The sequence below is a fragment of the Pogoniulus pusillus genome, chromosome 30 (genome assembly GCF_015220805.1).
Source record: "Pogoniulus pusillus isolate bPogPus1 chromosome 30, bPogPus1.pri, whole genome shotgun sequence".
In the NCBI taxonomy this organism is placed as follows: domain Eukaryota; kingdom Metazoa; phylum Chordata; class Aves; order Piciformes; family Lybiidae; genus Pogoniulus; species Pogoniulus pusillus.
This window is the reverse complement of record NC_087293.1, coordinates 13,574,723-13,601,217: the sequence shown is the minus strand read 5'-3', so window position 1 is coordinate 13,601,217 and position 26,495 is coordinate 13,574,723. Positions and strand designations below refer to the sequence as shown.

The 26,495-nt window shown below is 46.6% G+C and overlaps 1 protein-coding gene across 2 annotated transcripts in view; it reads right to left on the bottom strand.

Moving 5' to 3' along the window:
• Positions 1-26,495, bottom strand: part of PXN (paxillin) — a 51,164-nt gene that overhangs the window by 21,951 nt on the left and 2,718 nt on the right. Inside the window, exons 1-2 of one of the 2 annotated variants that reach the window (XM_064168418.1) lie at positions 25,726-25,809; positions 80-306 (exon numbers count right to left, since the gene is read on the bottom strand). In XM_064168418.1, the coding sequence (XP_064024488.1) occupies positions 80-306; positions 25,726-25,738 (240 nt within the window). In that variant the 5' untranslated portion in view covers positions 25,739-25,809. Of the gene's footprint in view, positions 1-79; positions 307-25,725; positions 25,810-26,495 lie in introns of those variants that run through there. The other variant, XM_064168417.1, reaches the window with a different exon arrangement.

Here is a 26,495-nt window from a genome sequence, read left to right as displayed (position 1 = left end):
TCTCCTCATCTACTTCCTCGAGAGGTTTTGCACCAGTAAAACAGGCAAGCGCCCTCCCCACCCACACAGGTTCACTTACTTGCTGGTGAACGTATCTGGATGTGTTGGGTTGCCACTGGTCTAAGGGGTCAATCACAGTGCCATTCAGGGCCTCATTGGAAGGTGGTGGGGGCACTGGAGGTGGGACAGCAATCTCCTGGTACGTGTGGTTTCCAGTTGGATAGGAGTAAGGCGTTTCCTCTGTTAGAAACACTGGCCGTTTGGAGATGTGAGAGGTGGTGGATTCCAGGTCTGCCAGTAAGGCATCTGCAGGAAAGCCAAAAAAAACCAACAGAACAAAAAGGTAAAATCCTGGACTACAGCTTTCCCTCTTTTGTCTCGTGTGGGGTATCTGTATCAGAACGTCCTTGGGAAGACTTCATCCAGGATGATCTACTAAACGCCCTAAAAAACACTACTGCAGCACAGGACTGAACGGTTTAATCAAACTTCCAAGTACAAAGAAAGCACCAAGAGGCAGCAAAACAGCCAAAAATACTGTGTGAGCCTCAGATTTTTGTCTTACCACCCAATATCAGAGAGCCACAGTCTCGCTGTACCTTGCGCAACAGCAGCCTAGGAGAAACCTGCCCAGAGATCAACTGGCAACAGGATATTGACACAGACTAATTACAGGCCCCACATCATCACAGTCATTTGCTGTGGCCGCAGGCACTGCTTTCTGCAGGAAACCATCTCGGGAGGGGTTTTCTCCCCAATCTAAAGTAGTGGAAGAGCTATGAAACTTTCGAATCAGTCCATCAGTGCAGCAGCAGTACGCGATTCAGCACATCACACAAACAGTTAACTAGTTTCCAGAGGCTGCCAGGTGAAGCCATTTCTTCTCCTGGAAACAATTCTCAACTTGCTGGGTGGAGACTGCTCACAAATTCCTGAAGAGAAGTAAAAGTTCCACCAGCTAGAAAACACTACCACTCATGCCAGGTAGAAGAACCCACATCACACAGTTAGAACCTCCCAAAAATCACAGGGCAGGGCAAATACTCTCCTTCACAGACAGGGCATGAAAAAGCATTCTCACTTTTCCAGATTTCTCCCTGCAAGCTACCTTCTGTCCATTCCCAACCCTGCACTCCTCTGTGGTGACTCACAGGCAAATTCTGACTTGCTGGACCTTCCATCCTGAGAAGCCACCACGCAGAACCCACTGCAGTCCCTGGTGGGGGAAAACTCCAGCGAGTGCCTGCGGGTCAGCACTGCACTGACTTACTAAAGAAAGCCTGGCTGGCTGGGTGCCCAGCTTTCCACTGAGGCAGCAAGCTCCGGGGCACACCTCTTGGAAGGCTATTAGAGAAGAGCTGGTTCACTAGAGAGATCAGCACTCCATTATAAGAGCATCAGGACATACCTGGCAGGTCCCTTCGGTGATAGGGAACTGAGCCAGACAGCAGTGATGTAACTTCAGCAGAATTAGGAGAGGAGGCTCTCAGAAACCCTGTGGATCTCCCTCCACTCCACACACACCCAACTGACTTCAGGCTGCCTCAGTTAGCAGGATCTGTCATTCTCCTGCACAGAGAAGGTACTCCATACCCAGGTCTGGGGTACGAGGGCCTGAGCAGAGCCATCCTGCAGTATCCTCCACCAGGGTCACAAGGAGCTGAGGTTATCAAGGAGCACTAGAACAGCAACCAAGCAAGTGCTCAGCCTAATGGCTGCCGACCGGCTCTGAGAGGGCAGGCACCTGCCAGCTCAAAGCCACTTCCTGAACAGAGCACACCACACATCAGCCAATGCACTTAGCAACCCTTCGAGAAAATATGCTGAAGGGTCACATGGAGGACACTATTATTGCATTACAAGACGAAGAAGGTGCTGATTTTATATTCATTCTCTTCCACAAACTAAAGCATCACTAAAGAAAGGGGGGGGGGGGGAAGGGGGGTGAGCGATCCTGCCTTCAGAGAACAGTACACAGCCATTAGCAAATTAAATATTGCCTTAAATTAACTCTGTGCATCCTTCATCTAGTCAAAAAGATGCTTCAAATCACTTAAGCCAAAGGTATCTTCCTAGAAGAGCCAAAATACCCGAGAAGCAGAGTCTCTGAAGAGATATGAGCTTTCTGCAGCTGGGGGGAAAAAAGGAACTTCATCTTCTTTTTAAGCAAAAGCACAGCTGGTGGAATCCGGAGTGAAAGACACATACCTCAAAGGAGCTGCTGAAGAGCTGCAATTGCTTCAGCCAAGCAGGTCCTCGGAAGGTTGGAGGTTTCCTGCACATAACCTCCAAGAGAAGTGCTATCCGAGAAGGTGTGGTTTTTGCTTCTCCCCACCAATGACAAAGGCAAATCAAACTGCACCAGGAAGTGAAAATCCCATGAGGGTGTTGGGCTCCTCCAGCCCTGCAGAGGGGACCCAAATCTTTTTTCCACCCTCCATCCCCAGCCTTCACTGCAGGACAGGCAGATGTAACCATCTCGGCACAACATCCACCTCCTCGGCTCAGTCCTCTGCTGAATGAATCACCGGCCAGAAATCCCCTGCTTTTCCTAACGGCACAGAAGGGAGCTCGCTGGGTTTACTGGCTTACTTCTACAAGTCTGTAGAAGAGGATGGGTCTGGAAATACCAGGAGCACTCTGCCCCCAGGTTGTGAAGGAGTTAAGGAGAAGACATTACAGTTTAATGATTAACTTCCCCTATACCCTCCCCCTTCCTGACTTGAGCAAACAAGGCAGAGCTGAGAAACGGGAAGCGGTGGGAGGAGAAAAGGCTGGAGAGGATCACTCGGTTACTCAAACTGCACTTAAACTTTACAACTGCTACCAAAGCAGCTGCCCGAAGGCACCATGCCACTCGCAGGACAGCGAAAGCAGCCAGGAACAGCGCAGGCGCTCACACACCGGGCTATGGATAGCAAAGAACCTCTCCTTCTGCTTGCTTGCCCCCATGTTCTGCAAGCCTTTCCTCACACCCCAGGTGTTCCCTCCAAGGTCACAGCCACGACACAGAGAATCCTAGACTGGGTTGAGTTGGAAGAAGCCTTAAAGACCATCTAATTCCAGCCCTCCTGCCACGGATAGGGGCACTTCTCACTAGACCAGGTTGCTCAAAACCCCATCCAGACTGCACTTAAACACTTCAAGGGATGAGGCATCCACAACCTCACCGCACAACCTGTTCCAGTGCCTCTCCACGCTCACAGTAAAGAATTTCTTCCTATAGTCCAGTCTAAATCGACCATGCTCTAGTTTCAAAACATTGCCCCTTGTCCTGTCACTGCAGGCCCTTAAAATAGTCCCTCTCCAGCCTTTCTGGAGGCCCCCTACAAGTACGGGAAGGTCACTATAAGATCTCCCCAGAGCCTTCTCTTCTCCAGGCTGGACAGATCCCATTCTCAGATGTATCCATACCCCTTGCTGCTTCCAGCCACAAAAACTGTTACCTAATCCAACCCCATCGGGTACCGCAATTGCCCTGCTGGACTGGGAAGCTGTGCCTGCTCCAAGGCACGATGGCAGAAATTGGCCTGAGGAGGGCAGGGTGAGAGTGGTAGTGGCACAGTGCGCTCAGTCCACCTCACTTTGTGGAGCTTCATCCTGTGAGAGGGAAGTGAACTCTGCAACCCACAGGCACACGCTGCAAACGGCTCCCTCAGAGGTCACCCCAAGGAGTTTTGAAGTCCAGAGATGCAGCCAAAGGGATTAACATTTTGTCTTCCATGCCACATCTCATCTCATGAGGTCCCAAAGCATTGTTGCACTCACTTAGGATCTGTGCAACTTTCCAACACAGAAGACAACGTGAAAGAAGAAATGGGGAGCAAAGAGGGGAGATTTATCAATGGAAAAAAAGATGCTTCACTCTCTGTCTTTTGCAAGGAGGACAAGACAGCTGCAAGCTGGTGAACTCATAACAAAGATGCTGTGTCTTGTACAGGACTGAGTTCACCTCGGTGCTCGCTCTCTGGATAGAGTATTAAATACTTACACAGAAATATTATAGGTTCGATCGGTTTATTGGGTAATGAAGTGTTCCTCCCCAAGGCGAGTCCCGAGGGACAGTGCGGCCGGAGGCGTAAATCAACCAGTTAGTCCCTCCCAAGCCGTAGGCAGCAGCTGACTGATCACCCCCACGCCCTGACGCAGCCACACAAGCAGCAGCCGTCAGAGGGCACCACCGCATCCTTACATGGACAGAAAGAGGAAACCCGGCAGCGAAGGCTAACTTGGCAGTAACTTCACCTCACTTACTCGTCCCAGCAAAGTCGGGCATCTGTCCCTACTTTAGGCACACTACTTTCCGCTGCTGCCACATGTGCTGCACCTCCCCACCAAGACGTGCATCTTCACACCAGCACATGCTGCAGCAGCATTTCAGGGGTTACTGCCCAGCACTCTGAACAGCCACACGCACTGACCTCACCACAGCTCTACTGCTGCCACGAATACTCTGAAGTACTACAGACAGCTTTAGGAGGCTGAATCTCCCCCCGATAAGAGGTCAGAGATTCACTTGTTTCTAGAGGACAGATTTAACAGACAGGGGTGTACTAGAGCATGAAGACACTGGTCCTCCACAGGATCACCCCTCCCATCACTCTCACCTCTCTCCATCTCTCTTCTTAAGAAGCTACTAACACAGCCCACAGACAAAATGTTGACTCACAGACACACAGATGCAGTGCAATCACACAGTGCAACTTACAAAACCTCAGTGGGGCTCAGCATACCCACAGGCATGGGCTGTGCATACAGAAATTCTTATTTTCCACTCCACTAACAGCACACTGCTCAGCGTGGTGTGGAAGAGTGAGGGATGCTCAACAGAACAGCAGGCACAGACAATCTTGCTTCTCATCACTATGCTGGTGCAGTTGCACACTGGTGAGACCCTGTCTGCCACTGCAGCTCCGTGCACCCCAGTGTGTGCAGCCCTGGGTACTCCACGGACTTAGGTAACTTGGGCAAGCACCTGATAAACTGCAGGCAAGCAAGAGACAGAGGCATAGAAGGACAGAGTCCTCCTCCCTCCTCTGGGCAGCCCAAAAATTACATGCTCAATTGAAATCACATTCAGGCCAGAGGGCTGCTCAAACCACATCCTCCCTAGTACGGGAGGACATTTGTGTTTGCATTCAAGTGGTTTTCTACACAGATTTTCCTGTGGAGGAGAGACAGCTAAATAATTATATCATGTTTGATACCTTCACTGCAATAAAGCACTCCAATACATCTGGAAGTCCAGGTGCATAGTTTGCCCCTTCCCCTCTTCTGCCAAAAATTATTCTTAACTATGAGGTCCTTGGGATTCTGCTCTTCAAATCTCACACACAGCTCTGCACATAGAGTAGGTATGTGTGAGTGGCCCTTCTTAATACCAACTGCACTGCTTCAGGGCAGTTCCCAGCACCTGCCAAAGCTCTGCCAATCATCAAGACAGCCCGAAACGGGAACTCTCAAGCTGATGTCCAATGCATTGAACTGCTCAGGGAAAATCCCTTCTGCCATGAAAATCAGCGAGATGAAAAAGCAGGATAACGGCTTAGGGCTGAAGCTGCACCGCACAGAGTAATCATCCGCTGCACGTTCCTGCGCTATCTTCCCAGCACACACCTCTGTCAGGCCGAGCAACAGCTCAGCCATTCCTGGGGCTTCGGGGCAGGCTCCACGGCTGCGTGTCAGCACTCGGCCCTGCAAATGCACCATCCTCCAGCAGGAATGGCCTCTCTGCAGCTGCAGGGGCACATTCTTCAGCTTCCCACATCCCAGGTTGGTCTGATAAAGAGCAGGACCGCCAGCCTGCGACAACACTGTTCTGAGGTACAGAAAAGGAATGGATAACACAGGTCCCTTTGTACTGATGGACCTATCAACCCACCCTTCCTATAAATCTGAGCCACACTCAGCTCCCTTAAATAGAGTGAAGATATATAAGAAAAGGGAGGGTGTTTTTAGCATGCTTCTTCCCATATATCAAACCACATTTTGCTCACTTCCCTCTTGCTGTGCCTTCTGTGCATCTCAAAACCACTCCTGGATGAAGATGGCACAGTGAAGCAGAACACACATAGTGAACTAGTTCTGGAAAAAACAACATGACAAGGCTTCAACAAACTCAGATTTGCCAGCTGGCATGAAGCAGCTTTTCAATGCAAATTTTTCCTCAAGCAGTAAATAGTTTTCCACTATTCATAAGCAGTCTAGGATTTGTTTTTTAAGTGAAGCAATTTAGAGAAATTTAAATTGCCTTTCTCTGGTTAAGGAGAAGTCTTCTATGACTGTGTCCAGTGTAACTCCATACTGTGCAAGGACTAGAGAGATAACCTGCTCAGTCAGCTCAAAGATGACAGGATTAGTGCCAAAAGAGAGAAAGCTACATCAGATTTCCATACACAGTTCATCTCTCCACACCGAGGATGAGCTATTAAGCCATGCTGACACAGCAAACCAGAGCATTATCAATATATAGTAAGTAGATCAAAAGGATAGTGGTCAAATTTTCTTCTACATCTCATTCACTGCTGGGGAGGAAATGAAGCATAACTGGGGCAAGATACTTCAAATGCCTCAGCTATCAGCCTTTCATTTTCAACAGCTGAAAGCCACATCTGCACATCCATCAAACCACACGGTGCCTGTAGCTCTGCTTGCTTGCATGGGACATCTGGAAACTGAGAGACACTGGAGACAGGATTCCTCATCCAGCCACCACACAGAGCAAATGTCTTCAACGTTCAGCCACAGAGTCACATCTCACCCAGCATCTCTGCTGCCATGTGTCCCTGACAGCCCAGACACAGCACACTGGGTAACCAGGGTGAGATGTCTGAGTACAAACTACAGTATTTCCCCTAACGCAGCTACTGTGCTCCCCCAAGCCTCTGGTTACCAAAATAACTAGAACTGCTACAGGTTTTCCTGGCTGAGGCAGCAGAAGATTCCCAGAAGACTGGTAAATGGAAATAAAAAGTAAGGTAGCTGTAAGGGCATGTATAAATGAGGACATGGACTTTACATGGCAATTGTCTCGCTCAGTGTAAGCTAAATTGCAGACTCCTCATTTGCAGAATGACATCTCATTCTCCAAGCTCTTTTTTCTCAATACCTGTAAGAGGCTGAATTAAAATACTTGATTTTTAATGTCCCCAAAAGAACAAGGGGAATTACAACTCCAGAACTGAACCCTGAGCTTGGACTCATCCAAGCAGCCTTTTTGCAAGATCCCTGAATCCCAACTTTCCTAAGTCTTCTCTCCCCCACCTCCAGAAGTAAATGCAGCTCTAGCTTACACATAGGGAGACAGCCTGGGGCAGTAACCCAATCCCTGGCAAGACAGTTTTACATTGTGAGTAACTGCAGAGGAATGGGGACCTTGGGTATATTCATACTTACAATAATAAGCCTTTCAAAAGAAACATTTGCAATGCTCTCCAAAAGCTGCATCAGGAAAGACTTATTGGAGCCCTGCTACAGGGCTTTTCACTACCCTCCAGTTTGAGCCTGGAAGGGGTGGGGAGCCCCAAAGAGCAAGACTCAAAGCAGGAATTCCCTTTTGAACAGCAGTTCTGACTTTTCTCAGCAGCATGCATTAACATTATCAGAAAGAGAAAAATCATGAACAAACAGGTGAATGCAGGCACTGAATTCCAGGTAAAAGAAATGCAATGCCAGATTCTTAAAGCACTGTATTCTAATCAATGGGTTTTAATACAAAGAAAATATCAGAGGATACCAAAGTGATAAAATATAAAGACTATATTCAAAATGAGACCTTAAAAACTCAAAATGTAATTATATGCTCTTAAAATCCTGAAGTCCTCTGATTTACATCCACAGAAAGCATGTAAAAGAGCCTGGCTTACTTTGTAAAACATTTTGCAAAGGAGACATTTAAAAGCTTTCCAATATGTTAAGAAGGTGGTTAGAATACAGAATATGTAACTGCTCTCAGCTGTCTTGTGAAACTGGGACAGATTATTATTTAAGATACAGAAAAATTCAAGGCACAGAAGTCATTTGCCAGACCTAACAACTGCTGAAGAACCAGTACGGAGCTGCCACTGGCATTTTTACCTCATGTTGTCTAGACCTGCCTAGAGGAAGTTCAGATGACATAGTCCAAAGAGATCACTCAGCTATTTCTTTAATGTATTCCAGGGAGTGGTGTTTATTTGAAGCCTTGTGCTTTCTCCTTATCAAGGTACTGCTGCAAGTCCTGCCTTGTGTCATTGCCTAATAAAAGGAATGTCCAGATTAGCATCAATACATGTCCTGGTGAACTCCAACAGAAGACAATACCTTGAAGATTCTCTGCTCTTTCAAACCAATACAGCTCCTCAGAATAAGACAGACTGTGCATTTGTGCACTGATTTACACAGCTGGGTGGATGCTTTAGAGAAGCTGAACAGCAAAGGCAAACACCTAGTAGCTGTTATGCCTAGCTACACCCAGCCAAACTAGTCAAGAATTGTCTCCATGACAGAACTGCTTTCAACATCACGTGGAGGCAGCCACCACAAATCCTATCTATGCCAGAACACGAGTACAGACAGCCAAACCAGTTAGCTCTCCCCAGTACAGCAGCCCATGCACCCAGCTCTGACCACTATCAGCAAATGTCTAAACAAAGACAAGACGCTGCACTGTGAGATGTGGTCTCCATGACCTGCTGCAGCAATGATTGTGGCTTCCTGTCCCAACCACGGAGACCTAAGCCAGAGACTTTATTCCAGAGCATGTGGCCAACTAACTGGTCACAACTAACATGCACTACTACCACCCCAAGCATGGGGTTTTAAGAGAGTGTCTAAACACAGCCTGGTTCAAGCAGCTTCAGTAACTGTTTATCACTGCACATCTGCGGATGAAATGCAAACCCTCCGAGTGCTGTGGCTGTAGTTCAGCAGAGCTGACACCACCACATCCTGCCAGTGCCAGGGAAGAGCCCAGCGATCCCCCTTCCCCCAGCATGCAAACCCTTGGCTCTTCCTGGAACTCTCCCTGCTCATCAACAGATGCCTTCTGAACTAATTAACTTACTCAAAAGTTTGCTGGGTTGTTGGTTTATGTTTTTTCAGATAAACTCATTACCTTTCTTGAAGGACAGCTCCAGTCACTCTATCATTTAAGCAGCTCTTAGAAAATGTTTTAGAGACCAATGCCAGAATTTACCCCTTGGCTACATAACTCAATTAAACTTCTGCTTCAAAGAGAAAATACTGTCCTTCTACCTCCAAAATTAAAGCCAGGGCACAAATGGTAAAATCCAGCTCCATCCTGCCATTAGCTGAAAGTAACCATTCATCCTGTTGTATTCCCAGAACTAATCTGCATCTCAGGTGTAGACTAGAAAAACTGCAGCCTGAAAAGGGAGCAATCAGCAGACAGCACAGTCTGAAATGCTCTCAAACTCGGGAGATGTTCCTCGCTACTACCAGCCAGTTCCAGAGCCTACACTGATATTTTGGCTTTGCAGTCCCAGAACTGTAGCACCATCAGTAGGGCTGCACACTTTATGTACCTACTGGTGCTATCTCATTTGTGCCACTCAGCTTTTGGCAGCGACTACTCCATGACCATGACATTTTGAGGACAAGACCGCTCTATATTCTACAAAAACCCAACAGAAGTCATCCTGGGCACGCAGCACTTCTACTGGATACCTCCAAGGGGCAGAAGGGCTGTTTGTATGTGTGCTGGAAAATCATCAAGGTCACTGAAAGGTCCTTCCTGGAACTGGCCACAGCATGCACTTTCCAATTAACACAAGCTGTAACCTCAGCAATGAGGAGGGTGCTGGAGTGTCAGCATGACCAGGGGTCAGCTAGTTCCTGTATAACCCAGCAGCAAGGCTTTCAAGGGCACAGAGACACTCTGTAGGAAACCAGCTGAACACTTTTGCAGCTTGACACCAGCTGTCCCTGGGAATCACAACCCCATTCCTTAACTGAGCATCTCAGATCCACCTCTTGTCTTCTTTGATGTAGCAGGCTGGGAAATCCTTTGACTGCTGGCTCCATTCACATCACCGAGTTGGCAGGAAGGTAACCTAATCTTAACCAGACCCACAGGGCATGGGATCATCAACACAGCATGTAGGCCGACTCTGCAACTGCCTCAAAGATCTGAGTCAGCAGAGTTTCCTGGAGGAAACAAGACAAATCCACAGCACTCTCTGGCCTACAGTTCAGCCTGCAAGAAGGAACCACAAAAGATTTTCCTGTAGGACCAGAATTTTTCCACTTAGCTCTAAAGCACTACATTAGAGCCCAGTTCAAACTGGCTGAGAGAAATGAGACAACACCTACAAAAGTGAAACACAGTCATTCTGCCTTCCTCCAGCTTCCTTAGAAAAAATTCATCCTCTTGCTGCTGCCTCAGATCAGTGCATTAAATGGCCAAGATAATAGAAGTCTAGTTTCAGAGGACACAGAACTTCTTACATGGTCAGAGAAAACATTCCTCAGGATGTTACAGGTTTGCTGAGCGTCCTTGCACTGGGAGTGATCTGTGATTTAAATACTATCTCCTTTCAAAAGGAATGTAATTGATCCTCCAGAAAAGAAACACTGTAAGGTTACCAGAACTATTTCCAAAGAAAATACAGTTTGAATAAATTGTTTCTTTGTTCATTTTCAGCTGAAAAGCTGCTAAATCAAGTGTAGCCTTTTCACAGTCTCCAAATCAGCCTAAGCTGTCCACTCCACTGCCATGACTACCTTGTTCAGAAGCTGTCAACAGGAGCACAAGGAAGAATAAACTTTTACTGGCATCAAAGATCTACAGACAGCATAGAGCAAAGCAAGGCCACACAAGTCCAGCTAAAGTTGGCTGTTGCACTCTTCATATATTGGCTCCAAGAGGAGTACTGGAACTTTGCAGCAGCGCTGTGACACCTCTGGTTTCAGAGCCTGCTCCCTCCCAAAGGTGTGTCCTCTGCTAATTTCTCATTTCCAGAAAGTGCTGGGGATGTTGGGAGGGAAGGGTTATTTCCTGTGGTATACAGCATCCTCTTTTTTATAGCATGGCTTTCTCCACACCAGAAGTGAAAAAAAGGCATCTTATATTTACTTCCCTCTGTTTATAGTCCTGAGCAGCTAAGGTTCATGCCATGAAAAAACACCCTATGCTAAAACCTGCTGCCTTAAACTGCATTCTTGTTCCAGCTTACTAAACAAGTAAATGTTTTCAGTTTCACAGCTACTAAAGGCCCTTGAGAATGCCAGATCCCCAGATCCACAAGCCCTGAATGCCTCTGTACAGTGATTCATAGACTGACGACCTACAGTTGTGTGTAGTTAAAAGAGAAAATCCCTCACATAGTTTCTTCCCATCTAGATTTACTGTACTCCCAAAACGAGTCCTGAACAACAGGAAACAACTGCCAAGGATGGGCTTAGTCAGAGAATTCTTTTGCTGTTATAAGAACAATCTCTAGGAGGGTCAGGAAAAGTTTGTAAGGGGTTTGCAAGTCATAGTTGCAGCACATCCTGTGACACAGCGCAGGAGGCTGAGCTAATCTCGACACTTGTACAATGTGTAAGAGCACAAAGTTCTGGTTTACTGGACAGAGGAGATTGCATAAGGGAAGTCTGTGATACATAAAACGCTTCACACAGACTTAACCAACCCTTACTCTGGACTTCAACTCATGATCTCCAGTGATTCAGACCACCATGACTTAAGTGCTAACATCCTCAGAGGACTGTCCCACCCAAAAGTTGCAGCACTAATAGAAGAAGTCATTTTCAGACACATTTTTCAGACACAGCAGTCGGCAGCTCCACACCCTAAACCTCAACATATTCTACTCTATATTGATATAACAAGCTATGACCTGCAGCAACTATAAGCAGTGAAGTCTGCAGCCACTGCACTTAAATTCCAACAAAGATCACAAAACAGAATCCTCACCCTAACAACATTTACATCCCCTTAAAAGCACAATCTTCTGCCTGTCAGAGAAGGAGAACTGACCTGCAGCCCTGAAGAGCCCAGTATAACATGGCAAGTCCATGCTATATCAGAATAGAAAGCAAGTCTAACTCTCAGGCCTGAACTAAAAATACCTAAGTTGGAATTTCTCAGTCTGAATCTGCAGCCTGCTAGGAGCTCCACCTGCTCCCAAGTCTTTTGTCAGAATCCTCTCCTTTTGGAAGCAAACAGACTGGTGTTCCTACGGGCAGTTATAGTTAGCCCTCCCAAAGACTATGAGGAACAACAATTTGCACAAATTAGAGAGTCTCCATTTCTCTCCCTGTGTGTCAACTGCCAAATTGGAAACAGCTTTGGTCTTCAAGGCTAAGTACAGCCTCTGACAGTCCTCTCCCAGAGCAGCTCTTCTTGTGCAAGATCTATTTCTGATCTCTGCCTGACAGCAACTCAGATCTTCAGGCACTTCCCAGAAGCTCCAGACAAAAGCATCAGCGAATGGCTGATAGTGCCCTAAGTTTCTCTGGAAGGGAGGCAAGCTGGCTCAAAAGCAAGAGACGTTAGCTCTGCTCAAAGACAGCAATGCTCAAACTGCACAGGAGTGAAATGGCATCCTGGCTGAGTCTGGTGGAAGGAACAGGTTGGGGTAAGTGTAAACATTGTACGTAAACAACTAAGCAGTTAACACCATCTCAGTACTGACCTGTGCTGGATCTTGGCCAATGTCCTAGGTGGAAAATAATGAAATATAAATAAAACCATTAGTCACCAATGCATTCACCTTTTAAGTCTTTTATTTATCCTCACATGCATGAAATAAGAAGTTAACCCTCCTCGTGTATCTCATAAGCATTTTTTGCTTCCCTCAGAAAGTTTTGGAAATCAAGATCAAGGTTCAAAAAGGTCCAACCAGATCTGCTCTCCTCTGCCAGAATGAAACACAACAACAACAAAAAGTCCTGAAAACAAATGAGCAGCCACTGAACCAAGCCCTCAGGGACAATTTCCCAGCACCAAGGCCTCTGAACAAAATACCAGCTCCCCCGCACTCCTACAGGAAGAGGGGCTCAGCCAAGCCAGCTATCTGAGGAACCAGACCCTTCCTGCTGCATGCTGATGTTAGGTCAAAGCCCAGCACATGCTGCAATTTGGCAAACATCTGACAAATCTGTACAAAAGAGACCTCCATTAAACAAAGCAGAGTCCAAGGATGGGTATAGAAACACCAGGAAACAAGCCACTATAGATTCTAAACTACAGCTCTAGTAAAGGCAATAAAGAGATGCTCGAGGCTCTAGGCATTTGCTGTCCCTTGGCTGATGACTCAGGCAACACCAACAGAAATAATACCCTGGCCAGTAAGAGCACCACAGCACTGGGAAATTGTAGGATACAATAAATTTCTCCACAGCAGATGAGACTCCAAACCTGTGCTGCTCTCTCCTAGTCAGGTATGTCAGACTGATGCCATATAATGTTCTGCCAAAAGTCAGTTTGCCCTCCTGGTGCAGTGAAAGGAAAGACTCCCTCTACCTACTATTCTTCCCTAGCAGTACACAGGGGAGCTAGGAAAGTCAGCCCTCAGCCTCCTCCAACAGACCAACTTTCCTCTTTCAGAGACCTGACCTAAGCAGGCTGTTTTCATGCCCTTCTTGAAAGACAGGCAGAGAATGGTAACAACTGTAAGGACAGCAAAGCAGTGGAAAATGCTGCCATCATGTGTGTGCCAGACACTGCTCAGCCGGGAATACAGGACTTGGACTAGAACTGCCAAGAGCAGAGGTGTGTGGCACCCAACTGCCACCAAGCAACCCCCTGAACATGCCCACTGAAATGAGGGTGGACAAGAGCATTTCTTAAGCCCTGAGTGGACTGTATTTGGTTAAGATTCACATAACTGCAGCCAGTTGGGTCACTGTCATAAGCAGCAGTGAGGTGACAACACATGCTGATCCACTACTGGATAACTCTTTGGAGCATCTTCCTAGCACAGGCAACTCAGAACAGTGTGAAGAGCAGTAGTTTCCAAATCTTTGGGCAGCAGTAACTCTTGTTTGTGTGTGCTCCAGAGCCCTCAGGTGGGAAAGCCAAGCCTGTAATTTGACCGCTTAAGAATGCACCTAACAACAGCTGCAGAGAACTTACCACTTGGAGATCATAATTTGGTAACTGCTGATTATAACTCATCTAGGGAAGGAAAACATGTTCCATCAGGATTTACATGGGAACAGAGCATGGGAGTTCCAGTGGACAGTGAACACAATGGGCTGAAGGATAGGATTTCACAGGATGCAGAAAGGCAAATTAACAGTTCACCACTGCCAAAAATGGAAAGGTTTTACTCCCTCTTCCAGACATGTGCTGCTGCCACTTAATTGTGTTGGCTCTGGCTTTCACAAGACCCCTCTGTGAACCAGTTCAACACCTAGCCAAGAAGCCTGACTTCTTTCTTAAGAATTAGAAAATAGGTAAGCACAGCAGTCAGCAAGGGGGAAAGGGCAGGAAGAAACCCAGATGAGGGAGCAAAAAAGGTGTAATTGAAAGTAAAGTCATCCCCCCCTCTCAGCAGCAAGAAGCCATTATATTGACTCAACTAGCCTGTGGGACCACCACATCAAATATCCCAGCATCTCACCTTTGCCACATCAATAACAATAACCAGTGATAAGACTGCTAAAGATTACCATGAGCCTATCCACCTGCAGGAGGTTTGGACACAGAGACAAAATAGAGCTTGCGCATTCTAAGTTGATTATCTCCGCCTTGTAGCAAGTAACAGAAACAGGGAAGCATGTGGACCCTATCACCAATAAAGGGAAGGGAAAGATTTGCATGATTATAGTAGACTTGGAATTCAAGAGAAGGAAAAAAAAATAGCATCTTTTAAACAGTGGAAATCCCATGCAAGCAGCATAAACGGATCTGAATATAGACCCATCCAGGCAAAGTGCCAGTTACAAAATTTGAGACACACATAAAGATGATGAAATGAGGGACAGAAATTAGTATAAATTCTAAATTCATTGAAAGCATTAAGAGTATGAATTTTGCCCAGGAGATACAGAATGACCTGGCTACTAGCAAAAGGATTCCAGTAGTAAAGAAGACACTGAAGAGACACTGCAATCATATCCATATTTAGTACAGTCTTATTGAGGCATTCCTATCCTGAAGGCTCTCAAATGGCATATCACAATGCAGACTTCAGTGATTTTAGTCCTTGAAGAGAGTATTTTTCATTAACTCCAGCAACCTCCCATTCAGTAAATAACAAGCTTCTCTCCCAAGAGCATATACATACAAAGAATGCCCAACAAATGCAAATCTACCCTTAAAACCCAAGGTGCCTCAAGTTTTAAAAGCCTGTGCTTATAAGGAGAAATAAAGACCCAGCAAATCTCCCCCAGATGCTGAGGATTCCAAATTAAAGGTTAATACAATGTGAAATAAAGAAAGACAAGTTGAAAAGACTTCTTGGCTTGATCTGCCAACCACTCTGAGGCAAGTTGGTTTCCTTTACTTAAGAAAGGAACTTCTGTCAAATGTGGTGTGTGGTTTAACTGGCTTGTTAAAAATCTAATTACTAACAAAGTACTCTCCAAATGGTGGGGTTTTCTTTTTAAGAAGGGTGCTTTTTTTGTTTCTGCATGGGTTCTCTCTATTACAGAGAGTGGGAACAGACTTGGAAGCAACACCAAACCCTTTCTAAGCCAAAAAGTGTAAGTCATCACCAGTAACTGACTTTACACGAAGCACTGCCAAAAGCCCAATGTAAACTCAGAGAAGAGCGGGGGGAAATGACAACAACATATTTAACATTTTTCAGTCATGTGCATCTTAGTACCACTTATAGCTATAACAGGTAGAAAGTTTAAATAAGCTCTCGGTCTGATGGGCAGTCTACTTAAAGATAAGCCAAATTATTACAGATAGTGGGCAAGGAACATCTTTAACAAGAGTAAAAGGGTTAAAAATCTAATTCAAGCAGCTTCTGGGAATGAAAGAAGGACAATGTTCCAGAAATTAATGTGGGAACTGGCCCCCCAGTCTACTTTGAGAGAAGATGTGGGTGGCAATTTGAGAGAGATTGCTGATGGCTCTACAGCTCTGTTTTTTCCTACCACTGGCAGAAGAATGTGGCTCAAGCGTTTCACAATGTCATGACAGAGGCCCACTGAAAGAAAATGAATTGTTAAAGCCAGACAGAAAATTAACATTTTTAGAACTGGAATACATTGTAAGCAGCAGATGGAGAACACTGAAGGTTTTCTTATCTCTTCCTGTGGTGCAAAGGTAGATGAACTGTCACCCTACCTACAACCTGGCACCAGGGCAGAAGCATTAGTCACAACTCTTTGGCTTGTTTCACCATCAGCAAAAAGCATGGTGAAGACTTCTTCTTACCAAGACCACTATTAATAACACAAACACATGACAGATTTTTCATTTCAGTGCCCTACACAGAAGTTGTTGGGCAGCTATTAGACAGAGACAAATTTTATGCTATTAACCACAGGCTGTTTTACTCACAAGAAAACTCATGACCATGGAAAACTGTAATTTAAAAATAAATAAATAAACAAACTCCAAAGAGAAAGTAAACTTTTGAGAGGTAAAGATGAGTAAGAGAGGCCAATCTCCAGCTCTGACCAAAAATGGAAATGCCAGCAATGCTGAAATAGAAGCAGCATGAGAACAAACTTCCCTTTCATAGGTACGTGAAATAAATCCTTCTTCAAATTACTTTCTAAAAAAGGGGGTTAGCATGATCTGTGCCTCCACCAATCCTATAATGAAAGTCAACAATCATCTGTGATAACTGGAGAGCCTATTTTGCACTAGTCTGCAGAAGTCAAGATTCACAGCTCCTGCATTTCTGCTTTGCTGAGAATTAAGTTGACTTCTTTGTCTCAACTCATCATATTCTCACTCGCTCTACACTTAACAGAGTGGAAAATACATTCATTTTCCTATCAAGTACCCAGGTGCAGATATATTTTATATAGACATGTACTTCTTCACATCACTGTCACCCCATCACTGCTGGGTGCCTTAAAATTCACTTGATCCACTTCAGAACCACACTGACATTCACAACCCACCAAGAAACAGCGGGATCAGGCTCTTCCACTTACACCCTGAATGTACGAAGGCAGCCACTCGCACAGCCACAGCAGTACAACTGCCCCTTGCTGAGAACAATATTCTACTCCTATCTCTGAGACAGACCCAAGCCTAACTGCTTAAAGCAGCTGGAAAATAGACTGACTCCAACTCCTTCCCCCCTCCCCAAAATAGAAAATTAAAACATAGCTGTTTCTGCCAAGCAAGCGCTGAATACACTGCATTCCATTTCATTAAAACAATTACTCAGAAGCCAGCCAAGAATTACATAAAGCTTCCTCCCTGCACCACCCCCAGTCTCTTCTCTTCAGCCTTCCTCCCCAACAGCTTCCCAACTGGGCAAAGTCAAGACCACACCAGAGCCGTAGGGCTCCAGAGAACGTGGCAGCACAGACTTCACATCACCCTGGATAGGATACTCCATCCCCCGTGCAGCATCTTGCAAACCGAAGGCATGCAGCCCGAGGACTCCAGCAGATCCAGTCTAGAAAGTCTCCACATGTCACACACAAGCCCTGCCACAGTGATCTGTTCCATGTACCATTAAATGTGAGGGAGAAAAATCCAACAAATTAAGCCCTTAACCAACTCTTCCAGAAAAACTAATCATGACCTAACAGATTTGATCTCTAACTCACATGGCCAAGGCCTTATTTAAGCCTGATTCCAAGGCAGGTGTTGAAGGCACCAGATTTAAGCAATTAAGCAGAATGGGAACAGTACTTCTGGCCAGCTGGGTTTGTGAGGCCTTGCCCAAGGGAACTGCTCAGGACAGACAAGCAGCAAATCTCAGATTAAGCACTCGCAGGATAAACTGAAAACTACAATTTTAGGATTATAAGATCCTGAATGACAAATTCATCCCAAACTCCACACAGCTACTCCACAGCTCCAGCCTGACTCACAGCACTGAACTCCTCACATTTCACAGCAGAAATAAAAGGCAGCTTCTTCTGGCTAACACAGCTCACCCACCCACAACACTGAGTTGGCCACTGATAAGAGATTTCATGACGTGGATTAAATGGCATTTCGCTCCCTCCCCCAGTGCTTCGGCTCTCTGCAGGGATCCTGTCTAACTGCTGGAGCTGCTCACAGCCAGACAGAACAGTTCCAGCTGTGTATCAAGCTGCCTAACCAGACCTACAGAGCCCAAGAAGACTGCCATATAAAATCATAGCGAACAAGAGGGAGAGCTGCAAACCAGAAGTACTACTAGTAGGCATCTAACTCTTGTGGACCACCTCTGCCTCAAAAGGGACATTTGCAGCAACAAAAAATAAACAAGTCCCAAGGCAGCTGCTGAGGAATGGGGAGCTGCAGATGCCACTGATGGACAAACAACGTGAGGAGCAGAGAAGATCCTCCTGTTGCAACTCATGGGGCACCAGTAATCTCAACTGCTGCGCAGTTAGTCCAGCCCAGCTGAAATTAATGACTCCAGTGCCAAAGAAACCTTTTCAGAGAGAAGCCTTGAACTTGTTTAGAACTGTGAAAGGGGATAGAACAAAGGATTATTAAACCCCTAATCCATGGCAAATCATTTACAGCCCTCCCACTCATGACCTTTTCTACTTCTGGCAGGTTTTGCCCCCTTCTGCTCTTAGAAAAAAAAACTGCCCAATTACTGTCTTTGAACCACCACAAACTTCCCTATAGCAGAAAGTAATATTCTCTGCTCACCTTGCTCTTTGGGGATGGAAAGAGATCCTATTGGGTGTCCAGACACACAGAGGATTCATTCTGTCTGCCAGTCTCAGTTTTGTGACAAAAACCATGGGACTGCTTTATTCCTGCAGACCCCATGCAGTTTGATTTGTAGCTGAGCCATTTAAAGTACAACTCCCCATACAAAGTGTCATTCACAAAGTTTATTCCCTGGAGTGCCATTTACTGTTTTTGGTGTTCTTCACCTCATTTGCAAAATGTTGGAGATCTGAGTACATGCAATAATCAGTAAAATCAAATAAAAAATAAATCAAGCTACACTGCACTGCAATGCTGCCAGCCAGTAGCTCACCCAGCAAAGCCACATACACCAAACTTGCATGTGACAATAAGAACAGTGGGAAGTAGCAAGACAAACTGCATTTCAAGACTTCAGACTACTTCACCATCATTTCACAAACTTAAATTAAACATGTTCACAGTGTAGAGACAATGCAGCAAAAGGAAAGAGGGGCCAAGCAATAACAATGCAGACTGCTCCCACTGTGGCCTGCCATAAGTTCTCTTGGATACTCAGCTTACAGTTGTCTCAAACTGCTTAGATAAAATTCCCATGGAAATTAATACTTACTGCCTGCTACAAGGAAATGCTGCATTCATATGAGCAGAGGAGCAGCTTACCAGCCTCCTAAACAGCACAGACAGATAAGCTTAGGGACTTAAGTTCCTGTAACCGAAACACCATTACCAAACTTGTTCTGGAGCAGTCCATTTGCCATTTCTATTTTGTTTGTTTCATCAGGATTTAAAACCATACACCCATAGAAGAGAAAGCATGGACATGGATTTTCACAGCAGTCAGTCATGGGAGACTGTCCCCAGCTGGTTTCTGCTGCTGTTGGGGCCATTTGCAGCGAGAATAAGCACAAATGAGGGAAAATAGCTAAGAGTGATATGAGAAAGCCATTACCCACCTCCTACTTTTATGGTATAACTTTAGCATATGGCATTCTTTGAATGACTTACACAATGCTCTGTGTTAAAGACTAGAGCAGAACTACTGTGAGAGACTTGGAAGGGAAATCTTTTCTGCCTTCTCACAGGCTGTCATAACAGAGGGTAAAGAGAGGATGAGCAAACAGAAAGGCAGGGAGGGAACATTAAACAGGGCTGAGAATGGAGCAGAAACTTATAAATCAAATTCAAACTTGCCACTGTAAGCTTTTCCAGCAACAGTGACCAGAAAAGCTTGAAAGAGTCACTATTCTGCTATATTCAGCTGAAAGCTGTTCCAGAAACATGAAGACCTCACCAAGCATTAACCATACTTTGGAAGTAAGGAGCTATTATCCTCATTTTGCAGACGAAGAAACTATATGCCTGAAGTCAGGACAAGCTTTTGAGGCTGTGGACAAATGGTTACCTTATGCTAGATAAAACACAAGTCACAGCTAAAAGAAGTGGCCACAATTGCTTCCCAGTCTGTTGTCCACGTGAAAAAAAAAATAGGTTTCAGAAAAATTAGCTTGTTGATTCACCTAACTGCTCAGTGGTTATATTTGAGACACAAGGAAGAGGTAAGGGTCAAGGAACACCACACACCTTAGAGCAGCCAACACTTAAGTAAGGTTAAACCAATTTGAAATCGCAACTTCCACTTACTCTCCAATCCACTTAACTTCATCTGAAAATGGAAAGGAATGGTGCCACTCCTTGCCTCCTCTACTGCACTGAAGATAAGTAACTTGCCACAGGGCAAGACAGTTCAGATTACTGATCCAATCTGTTCAGTCTTGGGGGAAGAGCTGGTTTGAACCTATCCACTCTGGATCCTGATAGTCACTAAGTACGCAGAAAGTACCCAAGAGATGGGGAAGCTGGAATCACCATTTTTGGCTGCCATCTGGAACTGGATGAGATTTGAGGTGAGGTTTCACAAACACTGAAATGAGAACGGGATCCAAAGGTCTCCACAGTTTCCTATCTAGCATTCTTAAACATAACAGCCTAGCAGTGATGACAATATGTATTTCCAGGGCTTGTTACTAAACCTAAGTTAGCTAGTACAGGCTAAAATAAGCAAGAGTCTCATTCCCCAAACCCCATCTACTTATCACAGCCCAGGGAAGCTTCCCACAGACAATGTCTCACTTTCAAGCAGCTGGACTAGAAGAGCTTCTTCATTAACAGCTTCCGCATTAGACAAAAAGGGACACACAAGATCAGTACACAAAGGGAGGGAGGCGTAGTCTGAGACATAGAGCAGGAAACTGGGACCAGAGGCCCTATTCATTCACACTGATTTTACACTAGCACAACACAACTGAATTCAGAATCTGTTCTGGCTGTCTCCAAAGCTGTAGTAGATCCTGGATATCACAATTAATGCATTAGTCTGACTCAAACAGATCTGGTTTGTGGGCACGGAGCAGCATTTTCTCTTCCTCCAGCTGCAGATTTAGCAGTAGGTCTGAAAAACAACTGATCTAACTAGAAGTGATTACTGCTTGTTCCGCTGCCTGACCTCAGAATTTCATCTGTCATTTCTGCAGTTTCACAACTTGTTTCATATACTAAATACACCTCAAGGGGAAAGAAGTGAGGAAAAAAGGGTCCAGTGAAATTAAAGTATCATGATTCCCTGAGAAAGAAAGAACAAGTAGATAAAGATGTACGAGAAGTTAGCCACTTCATTCTCTAGTGGTAAAGATGGTGTCGAGAGATCAATTTTAACCAGGAGGGCAGCTGAACACTTGGGATAAGTTGACCTCTCCCAGCAAGGGACAAAGGAGCTAAAGACAGTACAGTGTCCAGCTCTTCCATGGAAATAGAGCAACAAGAAAAGATGCCTCTCTCTGCATCGCACACTGCTCGAGGCAGAGGACTCCCTGTCTGAGTTGCTCAGGACAATGAAGTCCCTGTTTTACTAGGGGTCACAACAGCTAAGGAGCTGAAACAAGTCAGAACCCCGTTGTGCAGAGTATTAGTTCTGTTTACAGTCTTCTCGCCCAGCAGCAGGAATGACTCAGAAACCTGAGCCAGTAGAAAGCCAAGGGACCAAATTACTTCACCAGTGTTTGCCCCCAATACCATTTCCTGGGCGTAGCTGACCATGAGCAATTTCACACTAAACTTTCAGACCAAAACCCACTGCATATGACTTGCAAACTGAAGAACTGACTCAGAAACAGGCATGCATCCCTCTCAGAAGAGGGACAGACAGCACAGCAATCTTCCAAATGTTAGGACAGATGACAGATGGAAACACATGCACTGCCCTCCACGCTCCCAGGAAAAAAAATCAATGGCAAGATTACTCCTTGTAAAGTCAATCTTGAGAGGATTAAGCCCGGGAGAGAGGGTGGGTTAGAGTTCCTAAAACAGAAAGAAACAACTTCCAAAGTAAAGTCTTGTACCACTGAACTTTTGCACCCAGAATTCTGAAGCCACGTTGCTAGACAAACCTTCTGCAAAAGGAAACTCCTTCTGGAAGTGAGCAAGAAGCTTACAGTCTAGTGAATATGTTCTCATTAAACAGAAATTAACTTCTTTGTAAAACGTCTTCTACAAGTCCTAGTGAATCCTGCTTTGGTTTTGATTGTAGAATCAGGTTTTAAAAGAAAATCTGAAACATTTTAAAATAAAAAAAAATTAAAACCCCAACAATAACAAAAAACCACCAAACCCAAGCAGTAGAGAAGTAAGAATTTCAAAGCCATCTAAAGAAAGCTGCTAAAATCAACATCATTTCTGACTGGTGTTACCAAAGCTAAAAATAAAGAAATAAATTTCACAGTAGTGTTTGTAAACAACCCATCAGAAAAGGGCTATAAAAAACTATTCAAAGCCAAAATCCAGCAGTGTCTGACTAAAATAAATTTAAAGCTTGCTTTCTCCTACTCTGCTCCACATAAAACACATTCAAGAAAAGACTGGATGAGGCACTTAGTGCCGTGGTCTAGTTGACTGCATAGGGCTGGGTGATAGGTTGGACTGGATGATCTTGGAGGTCTCTTCCAACCTGGTTGATTCTATGATACTGATGAGGGCTCTTCATCTGAAACCAGCAGATCCTAATGGATCTGGTCACACTTAGACAAGGTAGCACCACAGAACCAAGAACAATTCAACACCTAATTCAGTAGTCTGAAGCAAATGTGTGGAGACGGTCACTTGTGTCCTGAAAGCACAGCATGTAACAACGTGCTGCGCTTTAGTAATCCCCTGAAAGGGGAGATAGCCCTGAGCTAGGGTTTTCCCTCTTTGGGACAAAGTTTTACTCTCTGTGCCAACTTACAGCACTGCAGAATGGCACACTCATTCAGCAAGCTTCCTGTCAAACTGCAAGCACATCCGCAAAACACGCTTCCTTAGAGCGGCTCCAGGAACAGCAACCTGGACAAGCCCGGTCAGCTGCTTCAAGTCACCATCTCCTCCCCTCTTCCCACACTGTGCTATTCCTGCTCACAGCCAGGCCCAGCACAGAGTGTCCCGTTTCGCGAAGGCTCCCCCAGCTCAATGGGGCGCACCAGTTCCGCTGGCAGAGCTCGCAGCAGTTTCCTGGGTGAGCCGTGTGCTGTAACACCACTTCTTCAGCGCTGTGGGAGATAATAAGGAACAAAGTTCCTTTCAACTCCTGCTGAATATCCAAAGCAGCACGCATCTGTTCTCATGTTTCATAACCTCTCCAGCCCAAGCAGCATGAAACTGAGATACTTCTGCATCTCCATTTCGCTGTGTGCAAGCACACACTGATCAACTCCATCAGCTCCAGGGAGCGGGAGGAGTTTTTTGTTAACTCCAGGGAGTTACGAACAGACATGCCAACGGGCTCTGTAAGCTGTTCACTCGTGTCCAGCAAGGGACATCAGTCACTACTCCTGCACCACAGAGGTTCAGAAACAGGGTGTGGAAGCATCTAAGCTGATTTTACTTGACATCAGCTATGAACTTTCAAGGCTTACTAACTCAGACTCAATTCTAAACTACTTTTTGGGCCAAAACTGGCCCTGGAAGCTATGTCCACATGGCATTGTGCCTGAACCAACAAGTTCTGCTGGACCAGCTTGATTCTGGACAGAGCCAGCACAGACGTCTGTATCCATGGCACAGTTAATCCACAACTCAGATAATCCACCCATAGATAATGAGGAAAGAAAAATAAACAACTCTCACTTCAGTTCAAAAGTCTGACTTATTTCAGGGGAGTTATATCAGCACCATATTGCTGTATGCATCCCAAGGTGAACGGCTTCAGAAAAACAAGCAAGCAGTTTTGGGGCTAACAATGATTTACAGAAGCAGAGTATCTGGTGTGCCTTTCCATGGTGGATTTCGTAAAGCAAAGAAAAGCTTAGAGAGAGAAGGGTTCACTTCTTTGTTCAACTGCTACGATTAGATTAATCTGATCTTGTCCATTTTGAAAGACTACACAATAATTGAGAAAAACGTGGTGTAATTAAGACTTGATGAAATGAAGTTGCTGAGACAAAAAGCTCTCTTTTAACTTCTGGTTGTGCCAACACATTTAACACCTCAGAAGAACAAGAGAGACACAAATTCACATTTTTTTCAGACTTTCTTTGTGGTTCACCTCTAAACCTCCTACAGAGGAAGGAAAAATGCGTTGAAATTGCAAAAGTCTATTCAGACAACTGCTGAAGGAATGCAGCAATTTCAGTGGGCACAGTACAGCTCCCATGGCTCCCTGAAGAGCATGCTGATGAGACACTGTGCTGGCCCTACACAATGCTATCTGTATGCTCACCTTGAGGGCCACTCAGCAAGTCAATACACAGCTGGGTGAATCCTGTTCTGACTAGCAACACATTCCTGAACACGCTAGAAACATGTACCAAATCTCCAAAAGATAACCAGGATGAGGAATATGAAGAGTGGCAAACAGAACTGTCTCCAGTTAAACAAATAGCAAGTACTGAGAAGAATCTGCGGTAGCAGTAGAAATTCATTGTTTGCACTACCAGCTACTTCACCCAGGCAGAGGGTGAGGCTCCACACCCTAAGAACAAGTCCTTCGTAGTGCACCTTTCACCAGAAGCCATGCAGGCAATAGACTCCTTGCCCCCTAAGTTTTGTCATTAGTGCAATTCAAAGTCTGTTTTCTGAAGGTGTGATCACTAGCCTTATGCCAGCACTGCAATGTGAGCTTCCAGGTCCAGTAATAAAAGTGCAATTTTCCTGGAGCATAACTTAACAGAACGTCTGGTTCCTATTAAAGGTAGGATGGAAGTAACGGATTGCAGCCCCTCCCCAGTGTCTGATTTAATCGTTTCATAAGCGGAACTCAGTCACCCTAATGTCTCCCAGAGCATAAGGGATTTTGGCACATCTACTCCCTTTCCGGCTAGGTACCAAAGGAACTCAAACTCTCTAGATCTTTCCAGAGAGCCCAGTTCCCCGATATTTCCCCGCTACACGGTTTCGGAAGACTTCGGCACATCTGGGAGAAGCCAAGGGAGGAGCAGGACGAACTCGGAGCCCGGCGGCACGTCGTGCAGGGGCAGTACACCGCTCATCCCCGAAGGCTCCCCGGCCACCACCCTACACCCGTGAAAGTTAAAGCTCTCGTTCAAGAAAAGGTTTCAGAGCCGACGGCAGCGGCAGGGGAGGCGGCGTCTGCTGAGACCTGACCGTGCTGCACGCTGCTCTCGGGCTACGGTCCGAGAGGCGCCTTGCCCGGCCAAAGCAGCGTCCGGACGAAGGCGGCCCGGTGGGCGGGCGGCGGCGGTCCCGGGGCAGCCCATCCGAGTGGTCTCAGGGGCAGCGCGGAACGGGCGACACGGGGAAGCGGGAGGGCCTGCGCGGTCCGCGGGGAGCGACACGTCCCCGGGCGCCGGCAGGCCCGGCCCGAGCCCCAGGGCGCGGAGTCGGCAGCGGCGCCGAGGGGCGCGGCATGGCCAGGCGAGCCGCGGAGTCTGCCCGCAGCGCTAAGGGGCGGCGGCCCCCGCCGTGGGGGGTACACGCGCCTCGGAACTCACCCAGGTCGTCCATGGTGCCGCCGTGCCCGATCCGCCGCCGGTGCCGCCGCCCGCCTCAGCGCCTCGCAACTTTGCCGGCCCGCCCCCGCGCGCTCCCGCGTCCCGAGCGCGCCCCCGCAGCGCCGCGCCCGCCAGCCCTGCCCCCTGGCGGCAGCAGCGGGAGCACTCAGCTGCCCGGGACTGGCCGCCTCCCCCGGCGCTGGAGCGCGGTCCCAGGGCAGGAAAGCGCTCCGCGAAACGCTGGGCTGGGACAGGAGCACCCTGGGCAAAGCCTGCCCGAGCGGAAGCACTCAGCTGCCCGGGACTGGCTGCCTCCCCCGGCGCTGGAGCGCGGTCCCAGGGCAGGAAAGCGCTCCGCGAAACGCTGGGCCGGGACAGGAGCACCCTGGGCAAAGCCTGCCCGAGCGAGGCTCCGGCCTGGGCCCCTCGTACATCCCAGGCTGACGGTGCCCAGCCAGGAACGCAGCCCGAACCTTTGTCCAGTCACTCGAGGAGCTGGAGCCTCCCCAGGGGCACATCCCTCCCGAGGGCTGCCATGCAGCCATGCTGGGCTCGGCTGTGTGCTGCAGCCCTCCACACGGGGACAACCTTTGAACAAGTCAGCCTTTTTCTGCCTCAGATGATTGACCCAATCCACGGGGAAGTTTGGGCAAGTAAAACCTTTCCTGAACAATTTTCCACAAACTGTTGCTGCCACAAAGGAAAGCCAGCAATCACTTCTCCTTTGCTCTGTCTAAGAACCGTAAATGCCCTCCTGGGTTTATCATGTG